General features: G+C 36.4%; 1 protein-coding gene across 7 annotated transcripts in view; it reads left to right on the plus strand.

The window, feature by feature from the left end:
* cher (filamin-A) overlaps positions 1 to 25,458 on the plus strand; it is a 264,422-nt gene that overhangs the window by 93,795 nt on the left and 145,169 nt on the right. For all 7 annotated transcript variants that reach the window (XM_067762040.1, XM_067762041.1, XM_067762035.1 and 4 more), the window contains exon 3: positions 24,070 to 24,214. In XM_067762040.1, the coding sequence (XP_067618141.1) occupies positions 24,070 to 24,214 (145 nt within the window). The remainder of the gene's footprint in view (positions 1 to 24,069; positions 24,215 to 25,458) is intronic.

A 25,458-nucleotide genomic window follows, 5' to 3' on the forward strand; every position in this document is an offset into this window, starting at 1 on the left:
TTGTCCATTCACAATAGACAACAGGATTGCACCAAGTGAGAAACAGTGTGAGATCATAAGGCTGCTATTACAGGACGATAACTTATTTCTGTGAAAAAGGGCGAAATCGGTTGAAGCCACGCCCAGTTTTTATACACAGTCGACCGTCTGTCCTTCAGCTCGGCCGTTAACACGATAACTTGAGCAAAAATTGATATATCTTTACTAAACTTAGTTCACGTAATTATCTGAACTCACTTTATCTTGGTATTAAATATAGCCGAAATCCGACTATAACCACGCATACTTTTTCGATATCGAAAATTACGAAAAATGAAAAAGAATGCCATAATTCTATACCAACGAAAAAAGGGATGAAACATGGTAATTGGATTGGTTTATTGACACAAAATATAACTTTAGAAAATAACTTTGTAAAATGGGTGCGACACCTACCATATTAAGTAGAAGAAAATGAAAAATTTCTGCAGGGCGAAATAAAAAACCCTTGAAATCTTGTGGTGTGTGTGTTTGTGGTATTACATATATAAATAAATTAGCGGTATCCAACAGATGATGTTCTGGGTCACCCTGGTCCACATTTTGGTCGATATCTGGAAAACGCCTTCACATATACAACTACCACCACTCCCTTTTAAAACCCTCATTAATACCTTTAATTTGATACCCATATCGTACAAACACATTCTAGAGTCACCCCTGGTCCACCTTTATGGCGATATCTCAAAAAGGCGTCCACCTATAAAACTAAGCCGCACGCCATTTTAAAATACTCATTAACACCTTTCATTTGATACCCATATCGTACAAACGCATTCTAGAGTCACCCCTGGTCCACCTTTATGGCGATATCTCGAAAAGGCGACCACCTATACAACTCAGGGCCACTCCCTTTTAAAACCCTCATTAATGCCTTTCATTTGATACACATGTCATACAAACGCATTCCAGGGTTACCCTCGGTTCATTTTCCTATATGGTGATTTTCCCTTATTTTGTCTCCATAGCTCTCAACTGAGTATGTAATGTTCGGTTACACCCGAACTTAACCTTCCTTACTTGTTTTTGTTTGGTATGTTTCGAAAAAGGTTTAGGATACAACTGTTTAAACACATTTCTCAGATAAGTTATTAGCCTTTCAGTCTAGCGGAAATAGGGTGTATATATAGACTTTTGTCTGTCACTGTACGTACCCACATAGATATGTATATTTGTTTTTTAACATCTTACACTTTCTGTTGATGTCATTGAACAATCAGAGGGTCTTTAATTTTTATCGCACTTTATTTTTTAAACAAACACAAATCCATATGTCCATTAATATCCGTAGAGGCGGGTATACAAATATTATACTTATACATTAGTACTTCCGAGTAAATACATTTTTAATTAATGGTCAACTGGGTACAACTGTGTGTCATAAGAAGTTATTATATAATTCATAAAGATGTTTAAATCGCATACTGTTTTTTTGATAAACAAAATTTGTAGAAACATTCATTAAACCGCCAAATATGATAAACGTCCACAAAAAAAGCACCAAATCCCTCAAAAATAGTTTGCAAATAAATTTCAAGAAATACTGTTTCTAAGTCAAATGTGGTGACTAAAATGAAAGAAAGAAAATATAAATCAAAGTGAAACCGACAAAAGCAACGCAGACTAAGAAAAAAAATTTAAAAAAGAAGTAATAATAAAAATAAAATAAAAAAATTTTAAGCACTTCCTTTATATAAATGGACAAAAATCAGCGAAAAATGTCTCCTTATATAAAGACATATTTTTGCTAAACTTTGATTTTTAAATTTTGACATAGAAAATGCAAAAATATTTATGTGAAGTAAAAATATAAAAGTGGAGCGCACATTACTTGGATTGGAAAGTTGGTAGGAAAGGAGATATTATTAGTCAATCTTCTTTATATAAGGAGACATTTTTCGCTGATTTTTGTCCATTTATATAAAGGAAGTGCTTAAAATGTTTTTATTTTATTTTCATTCTCTCCTTTTCTTACATTTTCTCGGTGTCTTAACCTATCTGTTAAGTTTTACGGTTGTAGCTCAATGAGAACTTACATAAAAATCAATCCCAAAATTCCCTCCGTTCCGTTTGATTTTTCTAAATATCTCAGTCCGTGCGCCCCTAGCGAAGCTTTTTGTATTGTGTCATCGGCTGTCATCGACCTCTGAATTAAGCTCTAAATTTTTAGCCTCTAGCTCATCGAGAAGTTACTTAAAACCCGATTTCAAGTTTCTAAATTATTATCTACTTTTTTCGATCCGTGCGCCACCTAACGGAATTTTTTTCTCCTTTTGTTCCTTCGTCACGGTGTCTTAACCTGTCTCGGAGGTTTCATGTTTGTAGCTCAATGAGAAGTTACTTTAAAATCGATCGCAAAACACCAAATTTCCAAATTCGATCGGTGCGCCATCTAACGAAATTTTTACTGCTTTTCTTAAATTTTCTCGGCGTTTTATCCTATCTGTGAAATTTTACAGTTGTAGGTCAATGAGAACTTACATAAAAATCAATCCCAAAATTCCCTCCGTATCGTACAATTTTTCTAAATATCTCATCCCGTGCGCCCCCTAGCAAATCTTTTTGTATCGTGTCATCGGGCTGTCATTGACCTCTGAATTAAGTTTGAAATTTCAGGTCTCTAGCTCATCGAGAAGTTACTTAAAAGCTGGTTTGAAAATTTCAAATTCTTCTATAATTATTTCGATCCGTGCGCCACCTAACAGATTTTTTCTTTTTGTTGCATTGTCACGGCCTATGTGTAAAGTTTCACGTTTGTAGCTCAAAGAGAAGTTATATAAAAATCAACTGCAAGATTTGAATGAAAAGTCGACAAACATTCAACCGTCCTAATATAAAGGAAGTAAAAAATTCAGTCATTGAATTATTAGCTACAACTTTAAATCTCCAAGAATATTTAAATTAATAAAACCTTGAGTTCATGTGTACAAATGTAGTATGTATTTAATTAATCACATACTTTTGCGCACATTACTTAAACATTTTTAAATTCGCAAGTTTTTTTATTACGTATGTGAATACATTAGCCAACACGAAAATAGCAGTGCCAATTTTAATCAAATTTCGTCAATTAAAAATTTTTTTTTCGATAATTATAAAGTAAAACTTCTATCAATTTCGTAACCAAAAATATGTAAATTAATTTGAAAAACGTTTTCGAAAAAATTCGAAATTTTTATATAAAGTTTTACGAATTTATTTGAGTACGCTGTTTTTTAGTCCAGTCAATTTTCATTTAATAAAATACAAGTTAAAGGTCTATCAAAATTTTCATTGAATTTGAAAATTTCTTTTGTGAGCTTTAATGTGCTCCGCCTACCACACCAAGGATCCTGGGTTCACGCACCGGGCAAAGCAACATCAAAATTTTAGAAACAATATTTTTCAATTAGAAGAACATTTTTCTTAAGCGAGGTCGCCCCTCGGCAGTGTTTGGCAAGCACTCCGAGTGTATTTCTGCCATGAGAAGCTCTCAGTGAAAACTCATCTGCCCTGCAGATGCCGTTCGGAGTCGGCATAAAACAAGTAGGTCCCGTCCCGCCAATTTGTAGAAAAAATTAAAAAGGAGCACGACGCAAATTGGAAGAGAAGCTCGGCTTAAAATCTCATCGGAGGTAATCACGCCTTACATTTATTTATTTACTTTTTTTTAAGATGAAGCGGTGCGCTCTGCATATGAAATAAAATACAAAACCCTTTGGAAAGAAAACTGCCAAAAATTAACACGAATTTTGAAAAATTGTATTTTGAACAACTAAAAAAGATTGTGCTAAAAAGCTATATGCTCAAAAAAAGACTACACTTAAAAAGTTCGCAAGCCCTGTAAAACTTTTTGGAAGTTTCGAATTTTTTCGATAGGTTTGTGAGATTGGATAGCATAGTTTTAGTCACAAAGTGCATGGAAGTTTTTTCTTCAATTATATAAAAAAAAATAAGAAAGATGCCGTGATAGTCGGACCGATCTCCGCAGGAGTGCGGGCTAAAATCCCACTACGGGAAAAAAGGCCTTGAAGAGATATACAAGGTATAATCGAAACAGCTGTCGCCTTGTCCGTCCTGATATCGAATTGTTTCAATTTTGTCCCAAATATTTAATAAAAAAAAATTATGTACGAAATTTAAAGAAAAAATGCCATTGCTGGCAGTTGTACATAGTCCTAGTCAAACTGAGTATTAGCCAAAGGCAACTTGAAACCAGTTTCAGAGCCACTTATGAAGTTGAGCCGTGCTCAAATTTGGTACTGCAAGACTTTAATCCAAAGTTTGAAAAAAGTTTCGTTTGATTGTATGAAACGCCGGCACTTTGAACGGCATTTTATATATAATTCTACCGAAATACATTTTTTTTTTGTTGGGAGCCAGCAAGAGCCAAACTATGAATATGATAGTGTGGCATGCCAGTACCAACGCTTTTCAAAATTTAAGCTCCAAAGTATTTTTTTGCATTATTCTATTGTAATCGATGTGGTTGTTGTTGGGACCCGGACACAGTCAAAGCGATTTTGTTGAAAGCCTTACGGTGCCGAAAGAGACATTGTGTGGAAATCCTTGATTTAAACATCTCAATAAGCCAGGCGAATATTAGAAGCCCAGAACAAGAATAATGAATTTTCTGGGCTGATTTCTAGTTTTGATAAAACTAACGTAGAAACCTAAAAATTTGAAATAAATGAACGAAAATGGCACTGAAGATGGCACAACGTAGAAACAGATTTGTCTCCAAACCGAATTTGACAAGGGATGACGTATTATCATTCCAATGTACTTCGAAAATTAAAGCTTTCACATTTTACGCTCGGGCTATTTACGTAGGCGTGCTTATCAAGTTATCTGCTTATGTGGTTATGTCTTTTACTCTTTACTTTTTTTCCATAAACATGGCAGCTCAGCCTTGAGTAACCGATAAATGCCTAAATTAGCTTCTTCTAAAAATTTCGAGATGTATGAATCTATAAATTTCCCTCTCCCTTCATTGTTGCAAATCGCCGTTATTTAAATAAACAAAATTCACATTAACAATTCATGTGTCATTTTGTTGGCTTTCGACGTCGAGTGCCATTGAAAGTATTGAAATAATTGAATGTTGTCATTTAAACTGAATGCCGGTGACTTCATCGTTGACATATTGAATAATTCAAGTATTACTGCAACAAATGATATTGGTTCAAAAAAAGAGTAAAAACTTTATAGCAAGCAAGTACCAAATGTCTAAAATTAGCACCATAACTGTTTACGTGTATGTCCATCCTTCCACCCTCGCGGAACACATTGCTTATGTCGAACTTTGATTTCTATTTCGTTTCCTCTTTCTGCTACACATAACAACATTCGTTATACGGCATCTTCGGATAGGAGCAAAGCCGGTAGATAGCCCCTATGCCCATCTGCGGTCTCTACGACTGAAATATCCCGATTTTCAAGCCCTTATCTGATCACTAATTCTGTGTAGTTTGCTGTACAGAATAAACACTCATACAATAAACTGTCGTTGGGATCCAATCCTTAAGACTGCAACACCATGAGCAATTCCGCAATATTTCACCTAGCTCGCCTGCGTAGTATGCCATGAAGTAGCGGGAAAATGTCTGCATCACAGCGAGCGCTACGATAACTTCAAACAAGTTGAATGGGGAATTTTTCTGAAGTCTGTGGAGTGCCGAAAAAATCATCTATGTGACAATTTTAACAAGATATAATGATTAAGTGCTGCAGTAAATTCACAACAGGGTCGTAATGAGAAAAACAACAAGGTAGCCGATAATCATTCATTCATTAATTAGCGCTTAACCGCCTTATCCCTTTCGGCCGTTTCCTAACAAGTAATTCCAAATTTCCCTGTTTCTGTGGATGTCTCCCCCTTCCTCTACTTCCAAACTGCGATGTCGACTGAAATGCTTTCTTGGGCGGAGCGTCTTTGTCCGTTCGCATAACATGACCTAGCCAGCGAAGCCTTTGGGGTTTCAATTTGCTGCTCTATCGGCATATCTGTGTAAAGCTCATACAGCTCGTCATTTTACGTCCTTCGATACACGTCTTCAGCAACACGAATAAGACCACGAATCATCCAGAGAACTTTTCTCTTGAAAACCCTGAGAGCCAACTCATCCTCTCTCGACACTGTTCACGTATCTGAGCCATACACCACGAAAGGTATTAAGAGCGACTTGCAGAAAATGATTTTTTTTTTCGTCGATAGAAGACTTTACTTTTCAATTGCCTGCCCAGTCCAAACTTTTAGTGGCAAGAGTTATTCTCCGTTTGATTTCTAATTTATATCCGTTAACTGTGACGTGGCTGCCAAAGTGGGAATGCGCCGATTCTTTCTTCAATGACAGCATGTACTTCGTCTTGTCCTCATTTACCGCAAGGCCTACTCTGTTTGCTTCTTTATCTAGTCCCGAGAAGGTAGAACTCACAGCGCTTTTGCTCAGTCCAATAATATCAGATCATCAGCATACTCCAGTAATTGTTCTCTCTTATAATAGATTGTACCATCATGGTTTAGTTCTGCTGATAGAATTATATTCTCCATCATTATTTTAAAGAAATCACACAAAAGGAAGTGGCCCTGTCTGACGCCTAGTTTGCGTTTGGATGGCTCGGAGAGGTCCTTCCCAATCCTTACAGAGCTGCTGGTGTTGCTCAACGTCATTTGGCAGTGCCTTATTAACTGTGCAGGAACCTTAAATTCAGACATAGCTGCAATAAGCAGCTTCTTTTCGCGTTGTCAAATGCTGCCTTGAAGTCGACGAAAAGATGGTGAGTGTCGATTCCCTCATCGTGAGCCTTCGCCAGAATCTGACGCATCATGAAGATCTAGTATATAGTAGATTTACCAGTTTGTAGACTATGGGCTTCGATCTTTCGCACATACGCTAGATAGAACCTTATACGCAATATTAAGCGGAATGATTCCGCGGAAATCGGCGCGGTTTGTGGGATCGCCTTTCTTGTGGATTGGGCACAGTACATTTAATTTCCAATCCGGAGGCATGCGCTCATCCGACCATATTTTGCAGAGGAGTTGATGTATACTCTTTACCAACTAAAAACGGTGCAAATATGAGGGTCGCTTTTTCTGCTGCCGTAGGAATTGTATGATCATATAGGTTTAGACAAAATATTTTACAATCCAGAATTACGGTAGTCGGTCTCATTTTTAAACGCCTTCTAAGCAGTCGAACTTTGTTAGCATTTACTTAGAGAGCATTCAGATATATTCAAGTTCAAGTTCAAAATATGAAAAACTTTAAAAATTAGCAGATCCTTTAGGTAATCCAAGTATGCCCTAATGTATGAATATTCTTTAATATTTATTACCAGGGCTGTTCAAAAATTTGTATATTGAAGTGCAAATCACAATACACATACATCTACTTTAAGACCTTTTTAAATTGAAAAAAAAAAATAAACAATATTAATAAAATTACTTTAAATGTTTAAAGAATGTTGATGGACCCTTAAGGAATAAATTTTGAATTCAAATTTTTCTCAGTGGTACAATATTTTTCAAAAATGTTGCGTTGTCAATTTGTTAGTGCAAATTTGAATATCATATCGAAGTGCCTTGGCTTCATATGGAAGTGCTTTTTCTATGCACTTTCATATGAAATTCAGGCACTTTCGAATTTATATGTGAGGGCATATATGCATGAGTGCTATGAAATTTTTTTTTATATTCAAATGAATTGTATTAGTGATTATTCTTCAGCGCAAAACAAAAACAGAAGTGCTATAAGCGTATAGATAGGGGTTGAGCAGCTCTGTTTATTACATTTCGGAGTCGATTACGCTTTCATTAATTATAAAAAGTGCATTGACACAAATTGTTAAACAATTGTTTTATTTTTTTTTACAAAACCTTCGCAAATAAAAGCAGTGACATCGCTACAATTACCTTCTGTTGCTTACTGATAATTGAACACAGTCATATCACATAAGAATCATCCAACACCCCGCTTCTCACACCCTACTTACACTTGCTTATCTGTTTGCTAGTAAAAAAAGCTATTTGTAAATAAGCCTACACAACAACAACGTATGTTTTTCATATAGAATCGTCCACACGTTCGCCACGTACCTAAAACAATTAGTAAGCAAATTAAATATTTGCCCATTAATGATTGCATGCAAAGTAATAATTAAGTGTAAATTAACGTTTTTAGTTACAAAAATGTGGAAATTAATAGGAATTAAATCGTTTTTTGTAGATTTTTTTCTTTGAAAAATAATTCCCACATGCTACTATTCGAATCTATAATTTCTTAATTTTTCCCCAATCACATTTCCTTTTTATACTCAGCTGAGCAGAGCTCACAGAGTATATTAATTTTGCTCGCATAACGGTACCCCGTAACGGCATAAACTAATCGATATACATAGATATAGACTTCTATATATAAAAATGATCTGGGCGAAAAAAGAAATTCATTTAGCGTCCGTCCGTCTGTCCGTATACACGAAAATTTCGAAAAATCGAAAAGTACGATAATTCATTACCAAAGACGGATAAAGCGATGAAACTTGGTAGGTGGGTTGGCCTTATGATGCAGAATAGAAAATTAGTAAAATTTTGGACAATGGGCATGGCACCGCCCACTTTTAAAATAAGGTAATTTAAAAGTTTTGCAAGCTGTAATTTGGCAGTCATTGTAGATATCATGATGAAATTTGGCAGGAACGTTACTCCTATTACTATATGTGTGCTAAATAAAAATTAGCAATATCGGATAACGAACACGCCCACTTTAAAATAATTTTAAAAGTAAAATTTTAACAAAAAATTTAACATCTTTACAGTATATATGTAAGTAAATTATGTCAATATTTAACTCCAGTAATGATATGGTGCACCAAAATACAAAAATAAAAGAAAATTTCAAAATGGGCGTGGCTCCGCCCTTTTTCATTTAAATTGTCTAGAATACTTTTAATGCCATAAGTGGAACAAAAATTTACCAATCCTTGTGAAATTTGGTAAGGGCATAGCTTCTATGACGATAAATTCTGTGAAAATGGGCGAAATCGGGTTGATGCCATGCCCAGTTTTTATACAAAATCGATCGTCTGTCCTTCCGATCGGCCGTTAACGCGATAACTTGAGCAAAAGTCGATATATCTTTACTAAACTTAGTTCAAGTACTTATCTGAACTCTTTTTATCTTGGTATTAAAAATGGGCGAAATCCGACTAATGACCACCTCCACTTTTTCGATATCGAAAAAAAATGCCATAATTCTATACCAAATGCGAAAAAAGGGATGAAACATGGTGATTGGATTGGTTTTTTACAGCAAAATATAACTTTAGGAAAAACTTTGTAAAATGGGTGTGACACCTACCATATTAAGTAGAAGAAAATGAAAAAGTTCTGCAGGTCGAAATCAACAGCCCTTGGAAACATGGCAGGAATACTGTTTGTGGTATTACATATATAAATAAATTGGCGGTACCCGACAGAAGATGTTCTGGGTCTGTTCTGGTCACCCTGGTCCACATTTTGGCCGATATTTCGAAAACGTCTTCACATATACAACTAGGGGTCACTCCCTTTTAAAACCCTCATTAATACCTTTAATTTGACACCCATATCGTACAAACACATTATAGAGTCACCCCTGGTCCACCTTTATGGCGTTATCTTGAAAAGGCGGCCACCTATAGTGCTAAGGCCCACTCCCCTTTAAAATAATCTTGAATACCTTTCATTTGATACCCATGTCGTACAAACACATTCCAGGGTTACCCTAGGTTAATGTTCTACATGGTGATTTCCCCTTATTTGACAAAAGATGAAGGAAAATCGTTCCAAAAAACGTCACCCTTGGTCTACAATTTCAGACTCCTATCAGACTAATAATTTAGAGCGCTTCGAAAATATTTCGGGGGCGATTGAAAAAACAACCAAATTTTCATATTTAAAAAAAATATTCAAATAAAACGGATTGATAACTGAAGAAAGATAGCAAAGTCAAGTTGCTCCACTTTTTAGTCTTACCATTTGTATGTATCCATGAAAAAGACAATTTTGTCTCCAAAGCTCTCAGCTGAGTATGTAATGTTCGGTTACACCCGAAATTAGCCTTCCTTACTTGTTTTTATTTATTTGTAAGTTTTATCCATTTCATCTCTTGATTTTTTGGGAATAACAAATGCTTTTTGCACTTACTTACCGGACTTACGACTCCCTTATACTTTTTAGAGATGGTGATAATTCGACAAGTGTTTCTTCTACCATCCTTTGTTGTTGGCCGAAGTGATCGCATTCTATATGCCGTGGCGTACGTTGTATAAATCTCTACAGTTTAAACGTTGTTGCAACCGTGCTTATTCTTAGGAGAAATTTACAAAAGTAACTGCGGTTATGATGTCATAATAAAAGTGCCGAGCCTCTTCTACAAAACTGTATACTGTGCTTTATTCAGTGCTTGATTCATTCATAATTCCACTACTTTTCATGCTTAACGAACCAATTAAGTGCTGCCAAGTATTTCCTCTCTCTAAATTGCATGTTCTTGTATTATTTATACTTCAATCATTGAGTACAAGAATTTTCCCAGCAAATACCATTCAAATTAAAACGTCTACACGCATATGCTTACATGGAATCTTCACACTATAGCAGCTAAATAGAATGTCTGGAATTTAGTGAGGCACAGACCCGTCTGTATGTATGCATGTAAGGTGAAGAATCTGAACGTTTACATCAATTATTATATGATTTGTTTGTGGCCTGGGTTTCGTGTTAACTACGACCATGTAAACGCACGCTTATGTTTATTATTATTATTTTATGTTTGTATGTTTTGTAAAATGAGGCGTACCAACTCACTGTAATGCTTATCACACCTCTAAACCTGATTATGAACTGTTGTTGCTAATAATGAGTTAATTTTATTTCATGAATTTCGAATCACTAGACAAGGTTGTTGTTGTTGTTGTAGCAATGCTCGCCCCACCTAATAGCCGCGACCGATCACAAATTGTCATCAATATCCTCTAACGGGAGTCCAAGGAAACTTGCCGTTTCAACAGGGGTGGACCATAAGGAAAGGGGTGTTAGAGGCGTTGGTTCCACATTACAATTAAAGAGATGGTTGGTGTCATGTGGGGACACATTGCAAGCGGGGCATACATTTTGTATGTCGGGGTTGATTCTGGATAGGTAAGAGTTTAACCTGTTACAGTATCCAGAACGAAGTTGAGCAAGAGTGACACGCGTTTCCCTGGGGAGTATGCGTTCCTCTTCCGCGAGTTCTGGATATTTTTCTTCAAGTACTGGATTCACCGGGCAATTCCCGACATAAAGCTCCGACGCCTGTCTATGGAGTTCACCAAGGACCTGCTTGTGTTTTTTCGCTTCATACGGCTGGGTTCTCAGGTGCCGTATTTCCTCAAAATGCTTACGGAGATGACTCCTTAGGCCCCTAGGTGGTGCTGGTTCGTCAATCAGACGTCTGTTGGGATGCCCAGGTTTCTGGGTATTCAACAGAAACTGTTTGGTCAGCAATTCATTTCTCTCCCTGATGGGGAGTATTCTCGCCTCATTATGCAGATGGTGTTCTGGGGACATAAGAAGACAGCCCGTGGCGATTCTGAGAGCATTATTTTGGCAGGCCTGTAGTTTCTTCCAGTGGGTAGTTTTTAGGCTTGGCGACCATATGGGTGACGCGTAGCACGTAATCGGCTGGCTAATTGCTTTGTATGTGGTCATGAGCGTTTCTTTATCTTTTCCCCAGGTACTGCCAGCAAGGGATTTGAGGATTTTATTACGGCTCTGAATTCTCGGAACAATTGCGGTTGCGTGCGCACCAAAATGTAGATCCTGATCAAACGTCACACCCAAGATCTTGGGGTGTAGGACAGTCGGTAGCGTAGTGCCATCGACGTGGATGTTCAATATGGTCGACATTTGGGGCGTCCATGTTGTAAATAAGGTCGCGGAAGATTTAGTCGGTGACAATGCCAGGTTTCGCGAGGCGAAAAACTGGAGAGATCAGGGAGATAGCCGTTTATTTTATTGCATAGCTCATCGATCTCTGGGACTGGGCCTGTGGCCATTATTGTGCAGTCATCGGCGTAGGAAACGATTGTGACTCCTTCCGGTGGTGAAGGTAGCTTAGATATGTAGAAATTAAACAAAAGTGGAGATAGGACACCACTCTGTGGCACCCCTTGTTTAATTCTCCTTGGTCTTGATGTTTCGTTTCTGAATTGCACCGATGCCTGCCGACCACCCAGATAATTTGCGGTCCACCTTTTAAGACATGGGGGAAGGGTAGACCCTTCCAGGTCTTGCAGTAATGAGCCATGGTTGACCGTATCAAAGGCTTTTGATAGGTCTAGCGCTACGAGTACTGTTCTATGGTGGGGGTATTGATTCAAACCGCAATTTATCTGGGTGCTAATGACATTTAGCGCGGAGGTAGTGCTATATAGTTTTCTGAAGCCATGCTGATGAGGGGCTAGCTGCAAATGTGCTTGGAAATAAGGGAGGAAAATGGCTTCAAGCGTCTTTGCCACTGTCGATAGGAGAGATATCGGACGATATGACTCACCTACGTTAGCTGGTTTCCCAGGCTTTAGTAGCGGGACCACCTTGGCCATTTTCCATTTCTCGGGTATGGCAAAGGTGGAGAGAGACAGGTTGAAGACATGCGCTAAAGGTCGAGGTAGACTGTTTGACTGCGAAATTTTATGTATTTATTTAATGCGCATGTTGTTGTTGCACATACCACAAATAACACATTTACTTACAGGAGTAGGAGGAGTATTGGGTTTTTAAAGTTAAACAAATTACTTTATGAAAACTTTTGTTTGAATGTACGACCTCCGCAACAAAGACCAAAACAGTAGTCGAAGATGTAAAAATCTTTAGATAGCTCCCTAGTCATATAGGAATTCAGTTTCGGCCGACCATTTGGCGAAAGCAACTAAACCACTACAATGTACATTCCTACAGAGTCGCAGCAAATATTTTATCGGTGCAGCAAAAACAAACAATTGATACTAGAACTTTGTAGGGACTATTTGTTCGACGTAGTGACAGATACGAAAACCAGCTCAGCTTTTATTGCAGACGATATTATACGAATACTAGCAGACCCGGCAGACGTTGTTCTGCCCTAACTTTGGTCTATCTGCACAAGTTCTAAGAAGTTTTTACCTCTTACTCTCACTCCATCTTTTTCTTGTCCTTTAATTAACTCCTCCTTCTGCATTTCTCTTTCTTTGCGTCTCTTCCTCCTTCTTCGTCTTTTCCGTAACTTCTTTTCCGCTCTGTCTTCGTCTCACCCTATCTCTTTCTCAGTATTTTTCTCCGTCCCTCTTTTCTCATCTCTCTTTATCTTATTCTTCTGCATCCCTTATTCCCAGTCCCAGTTCCAGTTAAAGTCCCTGTCCCGGTTAGTCCATGGTCCATTTCCTGAAAAAAAGTGTCGTAAATACTAATCTCTGTAAAGGGCTATCTACATACCAAATTTCAGTAAAATCGAACCATGAATATAATTTGTTCGATAAGATTGATCCCTGGTCCACTTTCCGAAAAAAAAGTGTCGTAAATACTAATCTACGAAAGGGCTGTCCGGATTGGCGTCCGGATGAACTGGTTACCATAGATATACTAAATATCCGTAGTGCAAAACATTTTAGCAATTTGCCACGCGCCTATAATATATCCTTCGAATTATATTGTAACGAATTTCGGAAAATTACGCCTATTTGCAACCTTCTGCTTACGTTCGTATCGCTAAAATGTCGAATAAAACACTTCAATATTTTATATTACAAAATGGTTTTTATTAGACTACTTTGAAAGTACTTCGCAATTAAATTTCACTTCGCAGCTGATAGCGTGCTTAAATCAAACTGATTACAGATTACTCAGCTTTCGCTGCTTTTATACTCTGTGCCTAAATGTCTAGACGTTTCTTCTCCTAGAATTTTCTACTTGGTTACCAGCTATACGCTACCAGCTATAAACTACAGATACACGTTTATAGCGTCTCGCATAGCCATATGCGCTTGTATATGTGAATACTACTTCCACCGATGACTACATCTGTATGTGAGTTATCTCTTCGTTGCCTTGTATGTATGTGGGTAAATGATGATTAATGTGTTGCTTAATGTTTCTGTTGTTGTGCCTTTATTTAATAACCTAAAAGATGGTAATATTCGTCACAATATTGAAAATGTTCATCTCTCGTAGCTAAGCTTTCGACTGCAAAAAACCGTTTTAAAATCGGAACATTCTGTGTGAAGTGATGGGCGTACAATGACATTTAGCGACAATATTTTATAAGATTTATAGATCATAGATAGATATTACTCACTCGCATTCCTCTCTTCATTGACTTTACCTACAATCATGGCAGCCACACCATGTTTTCATTTGGTACCAAAATTCACCGAAAAAAGGACCAAATCTCAAAAAAAGGACAACATTTTTGTTTTATTTTATTAGTATATAAAGAGGTATGTATAAAAGAATGTCGTATTCGTAGTAAAATATATAACTTTAGGATGTTTCCATGGTTTCCTATATAAAATTTTTGCTTTAATTCAAGGAACAAACAAAAATAAAATGTTGTTCATGGTATTATATTTTCACATTTCTAGAATAAGTGTATGTCGTTCACCAACCTAACGTTGTGAACCTAGTTTTGCTCACAAAGCTTTTAGTTCCAGCATTATGTTATTGATTGCCATGAAATCAAATGTATAGCGTAGTTAAGTTTTAGTAAGTGGAAAACTCAGTAGAGCATAAATGAAACTAAGCCATTTTGCTAGTGCTATTTCTATTTCTTTTTCTCCTAACGTTTAAACTTTATATCATAGCCTAGATTCAGTAAGTGTGAGTTTTGATACCAGGCCTCAGGGCTTAATGGGGTTCTGCTAGCACCTACGGGGATAATTTTACACAATATATTTCTTCCAAAATCAAATCTCTTTTGCATTTGCTTCAAAAGCTGAATATAAAAATAAAATTTTTTAATCGCATTCGTTGTACATTTATAAAATTATCGCCTTCAAGAAGTATTTCTTCCTTCCAGTTAAAATATGTCTTGTGCAAAGATACTTAGTTTTAAAGTACCTTGCGTGGCTTAACCCAACAAAAGTCCTGGAATTCCTTGAACTCATTGAGCTGGGTGAGAAAGATTTAAATATCGACGTGCCTTCACAAACTCTCAATATCTCTCGGTATGCTTGAATTAAGTAAGTGGCAAGTTTAGAGGCGCACGTGCATATGAAATACCTACTTTTAGCTATACTAGTGACAAAAATCTTTTACTAAGTGTTTAAAACTGACGGAAATATCTAGTCATTATTATTATAACTAGAGTTCACCCAGTGGTGGAAATTCAACCACAGAAGCAGTTAAAATAATATATACAATTTTTATTGTTCATACTTAAGGATATTTACCTTAGTAAGAAAAAGAGTTATTTAAAAACGTAAATTTTTTTTTATTAATATTAATATATTGCTAAATTGAACAATTTCAATACTTAACAAAACTTAAAAAACTCAAAATAGGGAAATGTTATATTGCTCTGGCCGGAAGGGTATGATTTAATCAATCTGCTTCTCGTAAACAAAAGGTAGGAAAAGGAAAGGTAAGGAAAGGAAAGGAAGGAAAATCAATGGAAGGAAATGAAAATAAAAGAAATGAAAGAAAAGAAAATTAGAGGAATGGAAAGGAAAGGAAAGGAAAAGAAAGGAAGGAATATGAATGGAAGAGAAATGAAAGTAAAAGAAAGTATAATGAATAAGTAAGCTCAAAATAGGGAAATGTTATATTGCTCTGGCCGGAAGGGTATGATTTAATCAATCTGCTTCTCGTAAACAAAAGGTAGGAAAAGGAAAGGAAAGGAAGGAAAATCAATGGAAGGGAAATGAAAATAATAGAAATGAAAGAAAAGAAAATTAGGAATGGAAAGGAGAGGAAAAGAAAGGAAGGAAAGGAAAGGAAAGGAAGGAATATGAATGGAAGAGAAATGAAAGTAAAAGAAAGGAAAAGTAAAAAAAAAGAAAGGAAAGGAAAATAAAGTTAAAGAAAAGAAAAGAAAGGAAGAAAAGGAAAGGAAGAAAAGGAATATGAATGGAAGAGAAATGAAAGTAAAAGAAAGGAAAATTAAAAGAAAGGAAAGGAAAATAAAGTTAAAGAAAAGAAAAGAAAGGAAGAAAAAGAAAGGAAGAAAAGGAAAGGAAAGCACAGGAAAGAAAACAAAGGAAACGAAAATAAAAGAATAGAATAGAAAAGAAAGGAAAGCAAAGGAAAGAAAAGATATAGAAAGCAAAGGATATTTGGACTTAATGCAAATTTTAAACTCCTACTTTCAGTATTTTTACTAACAATAAATTAGCATGCTTACTTTGTTTTGTTTTTATTGTGTACAAAGCAACTCCTCGGCCATGCTCACGATTCAGCATAGTACACAAAAAGCAACTACACACACACACAGCGTGTATATAGTATGAATAAGTGCATGTGTAGTGGTGTGACTTTTATGTTAAATTTTTTATATTAAAATGATTTTTCAAATTTTTTTTATTTATGGATAAGAGTGCAGCTCAAAATTTCCTATCAATACATATATAATTTGTATACCTTAGAATTATAGTTTAGCAGAAAACGGTTCGACATTTTTTCATCTTGTCTATTTATATATAAGATTATTAAACAAGAGCTTTTTTCATAAGTCGGTTGTTTCATCAACCATTAACGACAGTGTGTTTGCCAACACTTTTCTTTCAAATGCCTCGCCTAAATTATTTCCTAGGTGAAATATCACTGTTCTCGTACATTTTTATTGACTTAGCAATTTTTTGTGGTGAGAAATCCATTCAAGTAAATTCCAAATTATATGTGCGTTAACGAATGTGCTGCAAATTTTTGGGGTAATATTGTGAATTTTTACCTGAGTGAAAAAGAAAGAAAAATACCAAAATCGTGGCAACTGCCTAAAAAGGACCAAAATTGAAGAAAATGCACCAGCGGACCAAATGGGGTTGGATAGGACCTTTTTTGGTCCAAATGGACCAAAAGTGGCAACCGTGCCTACAATGGTTGTTGTTGCTGCTTTAGCAGCAACTCTACTTCTCTCCATATATACATACATTATGTGCCTAACTCAAAATCTGTTATGGATAAACTTGTATTTGTTGGCTTTAATGTAAACTCATGTGCGTATTGCATTTGTTTATTCGAGTATACAAAACGATTATCAATACTTGTTTATATGCATACGGCATCTGATATTTCCATTCAACAAAACTTTCTGTTTTACTAAAAAACCCCTTAAAATAAAAATCAATAGATAGTATGTTAACTAATATAGCATACTTTATTAACAAGATATTGTTTAGCTTTAAAAAATGCAACAATTACAAAGATGGCAGTATTTGGAAGGCAAAGCGATCAATCGCCTTTAACAATTTTCTTATTAAATTAATTAATTACTCATACAAATGAAAATAATTGCTTTCATTTTCATTTCATACATTTTCATTTAATACTTCGAAGAAACAATAAATGTTTGCCATACATTTGTATTGTAGCCTTATTTTGAATGCTGATGTTTAATTGATACTCTCGTTTTCATATTAGTTTGCATTTTAATGCAATTAAGGTTGACGACAAACTCGGTGTTGAATTTTTCAAATTACTTTTTTAAGTCGTTTAACATTTAAAAATTTCAGCTTTATTGAATTTGGTTTCAAATCATAGAGTCATTGTCTTAGGCGAATTAATATGAGATCTGAATGAAAACCCCCTAACCGCCAAGTAACACCTCAATTGCATGATACAAATGCATAGAGGTAGTTCCACTTCTTCTTCTTGATCCCCATTGCCCCCATTTGACATAAACTGTGATTTGACATTTCCTTTTGAAACAGTCTATACGCCTTTTTCTTATATTGATACGTAGCGGAAAACATTTGAAATGTGCACTGATTGTGTGAAGCACAGGTAACGTCATTACAAAAGATCTAGGGCCTCTCTAGACGGCACAATTTTTTGGCATATTTTTTGACGTTTCACAAGCTGTTCCAAGACTGGTGGCAGAACATACATACATTTATTGCATCTACAGGACTTGCCAACACCGTAAAGCGTCATGTTGTTGTTGTAGCGATAAGAACACTCCCCGAAAGCCTTGGGGAGTGTTATCGATGTTGATGGTCCTTCGCCGGACGCAGATCCGGTACGTTCCGGTACAAATCCCGACCATCTCGGGAACGATTTGTTATGACCACATGCGACCTTCTAGGCCATGACACCTTCCCACCCCCTAGATCCATGAGGAGTCGCCAGAGCCTCGGCTGTTAATGAAACAGAATTCACCACGGATAGGTGAGGTTGAAAATTGGGTTGGAGAAGCTTTATATTGCGCTGGCAACCCCTTGAAAGTGTTGCGCTTCACATCCCCTTGAATCTATTTGGTATTTTAGTGGCCCCTTACGACAGGCATACCTACCGCGGGTATATTCTAGCCCGCTAGCCCGCTGGGTAGCCGCAAACAGACATCATTGTTTCTTTTACACTGTTGGGTATTAAACCTTTGCTCGGACAAGCAGCTTGTCAGTGGTGTGAGTGCTTAAGCCCACTTTGTAGGTGAGTGGTTTTGGGCGCTTGAAATCGCAAATTTCACTGTATTTAGACAGAGCCATTCTCTTGCTGAGTCGGCTGCAAAGTAACAGTGGCACATACGAAGTGTTTGATAAGCTAAAGCGAGTTGACACAGAAACTATGACTGTAACACTAATAGATTGTGGGAATTCATATGGGCAGATGTCGAATAAGCAAAAACCCTAATATACAGACTCGGGATTGAAAGGTATTCCGCATATATATTGGTCCTCATAAGAGGCAAAGAGCGGAGGGATAGTTGCCAGTTTAAATATGACGCCGTGACGCTTTGCGTCGCAGTCACACACATTCACAGTCACCACTTTGCAATGCCAAAAATTTCATAAAGGCGTTCAGGTTTACTATCACTCACTAAAGTAAATGATAGCTCTTATTTTATAGAAATTTTAGGTCACACGAGAAAAAAAAATTACTCGTTGCGTTATACATAATTTGCCGCTTACAGCAAAAGGAAGACCTAGTCGCAATGACCGAAATGTTGTAGGGGAAAAAATAAACTACATAGCGAAGATGATTTGCAGGATGGTTTTCCCCGCTTAAGAGGTCAGAGTTTAAGAAGAACTACTCTTCTTAAAGGAGTATACTGATTTAAATGCGGAATTTTAGTTGTATTTAAACGATTTAACGCCTTTTAGCAGCTCTATCAAGATCTATATTGATAGCTGTATAAAAATATCTCATAACCACACTCATATCAGTTTCACAATGTCTAATGCGCTATCAATGATTGCATTCGGCAAGCTTCTCTGACCCCTACACAGTCAAAGTTTTATATTCGTTCTTTGTGCGTTCTAAACTTGAGTATGAGGCTTTCATTTGGCGGCCTTACCACATACTTAACATCAATCGCCTGGAGCAGTTTCAAAAAATCTTTATGCGTTTCGGGCCTACTTCATTACGATTCTCTGAAACGACCGTAGACTCATATCCGGTATTATGAGTCTCGCCAACTATTATCTTTACTATCTTTAAACAACCACAGAATTCTAAATTGACTGCGCGTTGCTTCTAGAAAGATTATGCTTAAATACCCCCTGTAGAAACCTCCGCCGCTTTGAAGAGTTTTTCATTGGGCTGAGTAGAACTGTTCATAATTCGAAAGCGCCTATATGCAGAGCCCTATCAGAGATCAATTGTTTCGCAAATATTTTCGATATTGATTTCTCGGATTCAAAATATGCTTTTCAACTTCATTTAAAAAAACTACTTAATCTGTAATATCAATTCTCTTTACTAATATATTACATAGCTTAATTTAGTTAAGCTGGTTTCTGTAATATAGAAATGAGTGTTTGTACTAAACATTTTGTTACGAGACTAAATAAATAAATAAATTATTTTTGAAATTGGCCTGCATAGTTTCAGTTACAAAATTCATGGAATCTTCTTTATTAATTACCGAAGAAAAATTCAATTAACCAAATTTGATAAAAATTTGTCACTGCTATTTTTGTTTTCGCTGCTGTATGTACCTCAAGAAGTTTTCACTTCATAAAAATAAAAGTTTTGTTTATAAATATCATGTCCCACGTTTTGTTCAACCAACTTTTTATTTTTCAAGCTATTTACTTTTTTTTACATTTAGCCTTTTAAAAATTAATGAATTGTTATACAAATTAGCTAACTTTAGTTATAGAAATTGCATGCAGTCCACACTAACAACACAGAGATCAATAAACTTTAAATTACGCTATTAATTTGTATGACAAAAAAATAAAAAATATGCCAAAATATATTCATAAATAATTTTATCTTAAGATAAAATGTTTATTTAAAATTCCTTTTTTTTCTAAGAGACACAATGAAATCGAGTTGTTAGTAAAAAACACTTTGCACAAGTTTGCGCCATAAGAATAAAAAAACAAAGCAGAAAAGAAGACAATCATGAGCAAATAAAAAAAAACTACAGCGACCGACTGCCATGCAGTCAAGTTTAAGGTCAAATCATCCATAATTGGTTAATTGCTTGGACGGTTTTGCTTGACGCTCACGGCATGTTGTTGTAATTTGTTGCTCTATCAAATTGTTGTGCCGTTTATACACATGTTTACACATATACATACAGCCAGATTATATTTGTACATCCAACTGTTATTTAACTGGTTTGTATTGCCAAGTGTTTGCGCATGCCTAAATGCCACTTTGTTTAGCGGCCATACCAGATTCTAGTGGCTCACTGTATCAGTTACTATTATATTTGATTTGTGTAAATCAAAACATGTTTCACTGCATGTTCCATAAAAGTTTACGACGCTGGAAATCGAATACGTCAAAGCAATGGCGAAAAATACAACAGTGATTACACTGTACAACAAAAAAAAAACAAATCTGACAAATATTTTAAATTTTTTTAAGGGTTTTTGTTCCATGATTCGAATGAGAGGGTCTAAGTCCCTGCTCGTCTATATATACCTATGCGTTCGAAATTTATTCTCCCCATATCTTAAACTGAAGGGGCCAAGCAACCAAAACTTCATAAACATTACAGCAAAAGACTTAAGCAAATATGTATGTAAATAAATTGCTACAACTACGTACTGACCGGATATCTTCGAATGAATATTGTGGTGAATATTAGCATTTCTAAAATCACTATGCTGTTAGTAAATAAACACAACGATAGTAAGTCATTTACACACATACATAGAAAGCAACGAAGAATATTCCACGCACGTAACCAGCAGCTTGAAGCGAAGAGATTATTTCACATATGTAGACAGTAGCTAATAGCGTAGAAGAAAGAGAAACAATCACACATCAAGTTATCATCAGCTAAGAGCAGAAGCTGTTACTCATGCATACACACCCATATAGCTAGAAGCAAAACATAAACTACAGATATACATGTCTATAGCTAAATAGCCAAGTATGAGATCCAACTGTTCCCGAAGGCATGTTCGTGAAAAGTCTAGACCTTGGGAAAATAGGTGAACGAGGCTAACTGAGTGTATAACAGTAGCGCGAAAATCGACACTGATGATGGCACAATTCCGAAAACGGTTTGTCTCGAAACTAAATTTGACAAGGGATGACGGAAAATCGTTCCAATATATATCATACGGTATTTCGCTAATTTTGCCAGGGCAGTCAATCCAGTTTTCCCTTAATTGTTTGGTTTCCTAACTATTTATGGCGTTTTCCTAACTGTACATTTAGCTCGAGCAGTCATAAGATTAGATTGCTGTTCAGTAAGATGATCGGCTGGTTCAGTGGGTTACTACAAAAGGAAATAACCTAAGTCGTCTCAAGACCAGATCGTAAAACCCATGTTCAGTGCCGAGAAAAACAATATAAAAATACTTTACAAAAGTTTTCTCTAAGCGCATAAACCACGTAGGAGGGGAACTGCCAACTTGTAGAAACATTTTAGAAGTGCATCGTGCTTTTGTATGGGATGCCTAAATCTTCTCGGAGGTATATCGGTCTAAGTTATTGTTATTGATATTTCTTTTGTCAGCGCCATTTACAGCACAAAGCGTATCCATGACTAAATCTCCTCTTGCGGCCGTCGAAAATATGAGCACTGTAGAAATTTATTTTCTTTAGCGACTACGCAAGTTTTACCGTAGCTAATGAGAAACAGGAGGCCCACGTGTTCATGTTTCTTTGTTCCTGGATTCACTTTCTCGCCCAGAGTTTTGCCGTTTAGAGTTTTGTCTTCGAAATTACCGCAACTTGACTGCTAGTCCTTCCTTGGAGCTGCCCTGAATGCGTTTCTTGTTGTGTATTCTCAGATTTGATTATAAGGCATTGCATGACATGTGGAATTTATTTGAGTGAAAATTGTTTGTGAAGGGTGGGGGGGGGGGGGGGGGGGGGGGGGGGGGGGGGGGGTTGGTAACACTTAGAAGCTCCTTTCTGAGGTGTGGAAACTGAATGTCCAGGAATTCACTGCTGAATGAAGCAGAGTCATTGTTTTCTCTCTTTATTAGAGTTGGACAATTTTTGTACCTGTGATTATGTCAGCGTGCCTAAAATATCGCAGAAAATTCTAGTGACAACTTCGAATAAATCCCCAATAATGGCATTTACAAATCTAATCTAAACTGTGAATGCAGCATCCAGTAATGAACAGCAGCAGATTAATTCATGTTGTCGAGCTTAGTACTCTGCTGTGACTGATAAGCATGATTGGGAACTGCGATTTAGATCATATAATTTTATTCTTTCACTGCGGAGTCACAGTCACGTGTGATATTCCTTGCGATGAAGATATCACAGTCACAAATCATCATGTGCCTTAAAAAAAACGGGCTTTGGCAGTCCTTTTCTGTATGTAGCCTTCTATGATCTATTGGCCTCAGGGTTTGTTCGCTTTTCTGATTTTATAGCCAGAAAAACCTACTTCGACATCACATATTAAACCTTTCGCTGAATATTTTGTCGCAGTGTTATGTTGTTGTTGCTGTTGTTATTGTTGTAGCGATAAGGACACTCCCCGAAAGCCTTGGGAAATGTTCTCGATGTTGATGGACTTATGCCGGATGCAGATCCGGTACGTTCCGGTAACAAGCACCATAAAGGTACTAGCCCGAGCATCTCGGGAACGATTTGATATGACCATATGAAACCTTCTTGGCCATACCGCCCTCCCACCCCCTAGATCCATCAGTAGTTCGGGGCTCCAGCGCCTCGGCTGCTAAACAAACAGGATTCACCACGGTAGGTGTGGTTGACAATTGGATTAGAGAAGATATATATTGCGCTGGCAACCCCTTGAAAGGGTTGCGCTACACAACTCCTTGAATCATTTCGGAACTTTAGTCGCCTCTTAAGACAGGCCTACCTGCCGTCAGTGTATTTTAAGCCCCTTAAACCGCTGGGGGGGGGGGGGGGGGGGCATGTGCACGATCTTTATGATCTTAGAAAAGCAAGTTTTTATTTGAGAGTTTCTCACTCCATTTATATTGCACAATCATCCAATTCCTACTCCGTCCTTCAATACCATTTCTAAGCACTACAAATTATGCACACTCACTCTTCTCCGCGCAATAGCCATTCAGTGGACTCCTTTGTCGCGGCACATCATATTTACATTTTGATTGGCGTTGCACTTTAATTGCAGCCAAACCATTTACACTTCATCAAAATGCCATCATCTTTGGTTGATAACAATTTACCACAATTAAAAAGCCATAAGCACTTCTTTGTGCTGCAAAACAATAATAAAATTGCAAAAACCAAAAACAATAAAAAAATATATTCTAGTCATTTTGTCAAGCTAAATTTCAAAAGCATTTTTTACAGAACAAATTTTTGAGGTTAACGACAAACTTCTTTGGCTTCACTACATAAATTCCTCCCTTTATACTTAAGTCTTATTACTTTGAATAAACATTTCTAACGGTATTGCTTTTGTTTTTGAATTTCTTCAGATTCTACGGACATTGTTGATTGTAAACTCAAGCTCATACTCGGTTTAATATGGACGCTCATTTTACATTACTCCATTTCGATGCCACAATGGGAAGGCGAGGATGAAAGTCAAGTTAATGGTTCAGGTCCAACACCAAAGCAAAGGTAATTTGATGCATATTTATTATTTATTATATTACATTACGGGCATTTGTTAGAGTAGACCACAGTTAACCTGGCTTTGAAGGCTTGTTTTCTTTGAGTGAGTTTATTAAATATGTAAGCATACAATACTTGGATAATCCACGTCGATACGAAACAACTTTCCCATCGCTGGGAAAATGGGCGTCTTCGCCAGGTCGTTAACAGCGTAACTCTCAGTTTCATCACTCTAAAGGCAGGTAGTACCGCCCGTACTATCACCCTGGATGGTAATCAACTTATTAAGCATTCATTTCTGTGTAGCTCGTCTTTCCTTAAAAAAGATTCCTTTCAGGATTCCCCTTTTACCTTTCAAACAGCTTTGTTGGAATGCCTCGGCCTATCGTTGTATGTTTGGCGATTCCCTGAAGAACGGCGCAAATTAAATAATTTGTAAACCCCTTTTCTGAGCGTTAAAAGATTGGAATCCACCAGGAGGAATATATCTCAAACTTTTCGGACAAGTTATCCGTAGATAAGATTATAGTGATTAACACTAAGGTCTTCTACTTATGAAATTTCCTGTAAAGGATGTGCGCCTTGCTAACGAAACTTTGCCAATTTGTTTTACGAGGAGAAATAGGAACTTCTAAGTTTAGGTATACGTTAAATAGTATCCACCCGTTATCAGTAAAAAATAAAATAATTAAAAAAAAACAAAATTGTAAGTTAAACGGTTTTATTTAAAACAATACTTACATGAAGTAATGATAATACTAAAAGATAGAAAATAATTAGGTAGGTCCTAGCTACTAATCATCACACTCATCATAAATCTAGGCTGTTGATCAAAAAATTAAATAAAAGCGTTGGGCGCCTGAAATTTCTAAAAATGTGAGGCGTAGCATAACCTGATTAAGGTGCAGTTGGTCTTACTTATGATTATGAATAGACATTTTACTCGTCCAACGCTTTTATTCAATTGTTTGATCAACGCCCTAGATTGATGATGAGTGTGATGATTAGTAGCTAGGACCTACCTAATTATTTTCTAGCTTTTAGTATTATTATTACTTCACGTAAGTATTGATTTCAATCAAACCTTTTAACCAAAACTTTCTTTTTTTTAATTATTTTATTTTCAAGTTTTTAGCCTTTATTTAATTTCCTATTATTTGACTTATTTTGTTTTGTTGATTTTCCGACAGGGTGGTTAAATGATGTATATTGGAACGATTTTCCGTCATCCCTTGTCAAATTTGGTTTTG

The sequence above is a fragment of the Eurosta solidaginis genome, chromosome 1 (genome assembly GCF_040869045.1).
Source record: "Eurosta solidaginis isolate ZX-2024a chromosome 1, ASM4086904v1, whole genome shotgun sequence".
Classification (NCBI taxonomy): Eukaryota; Metazoa; Arthropoda; class Insecta; order Diptera; family Tephritidae; genus Eurosta; species Eurosta solidaginis.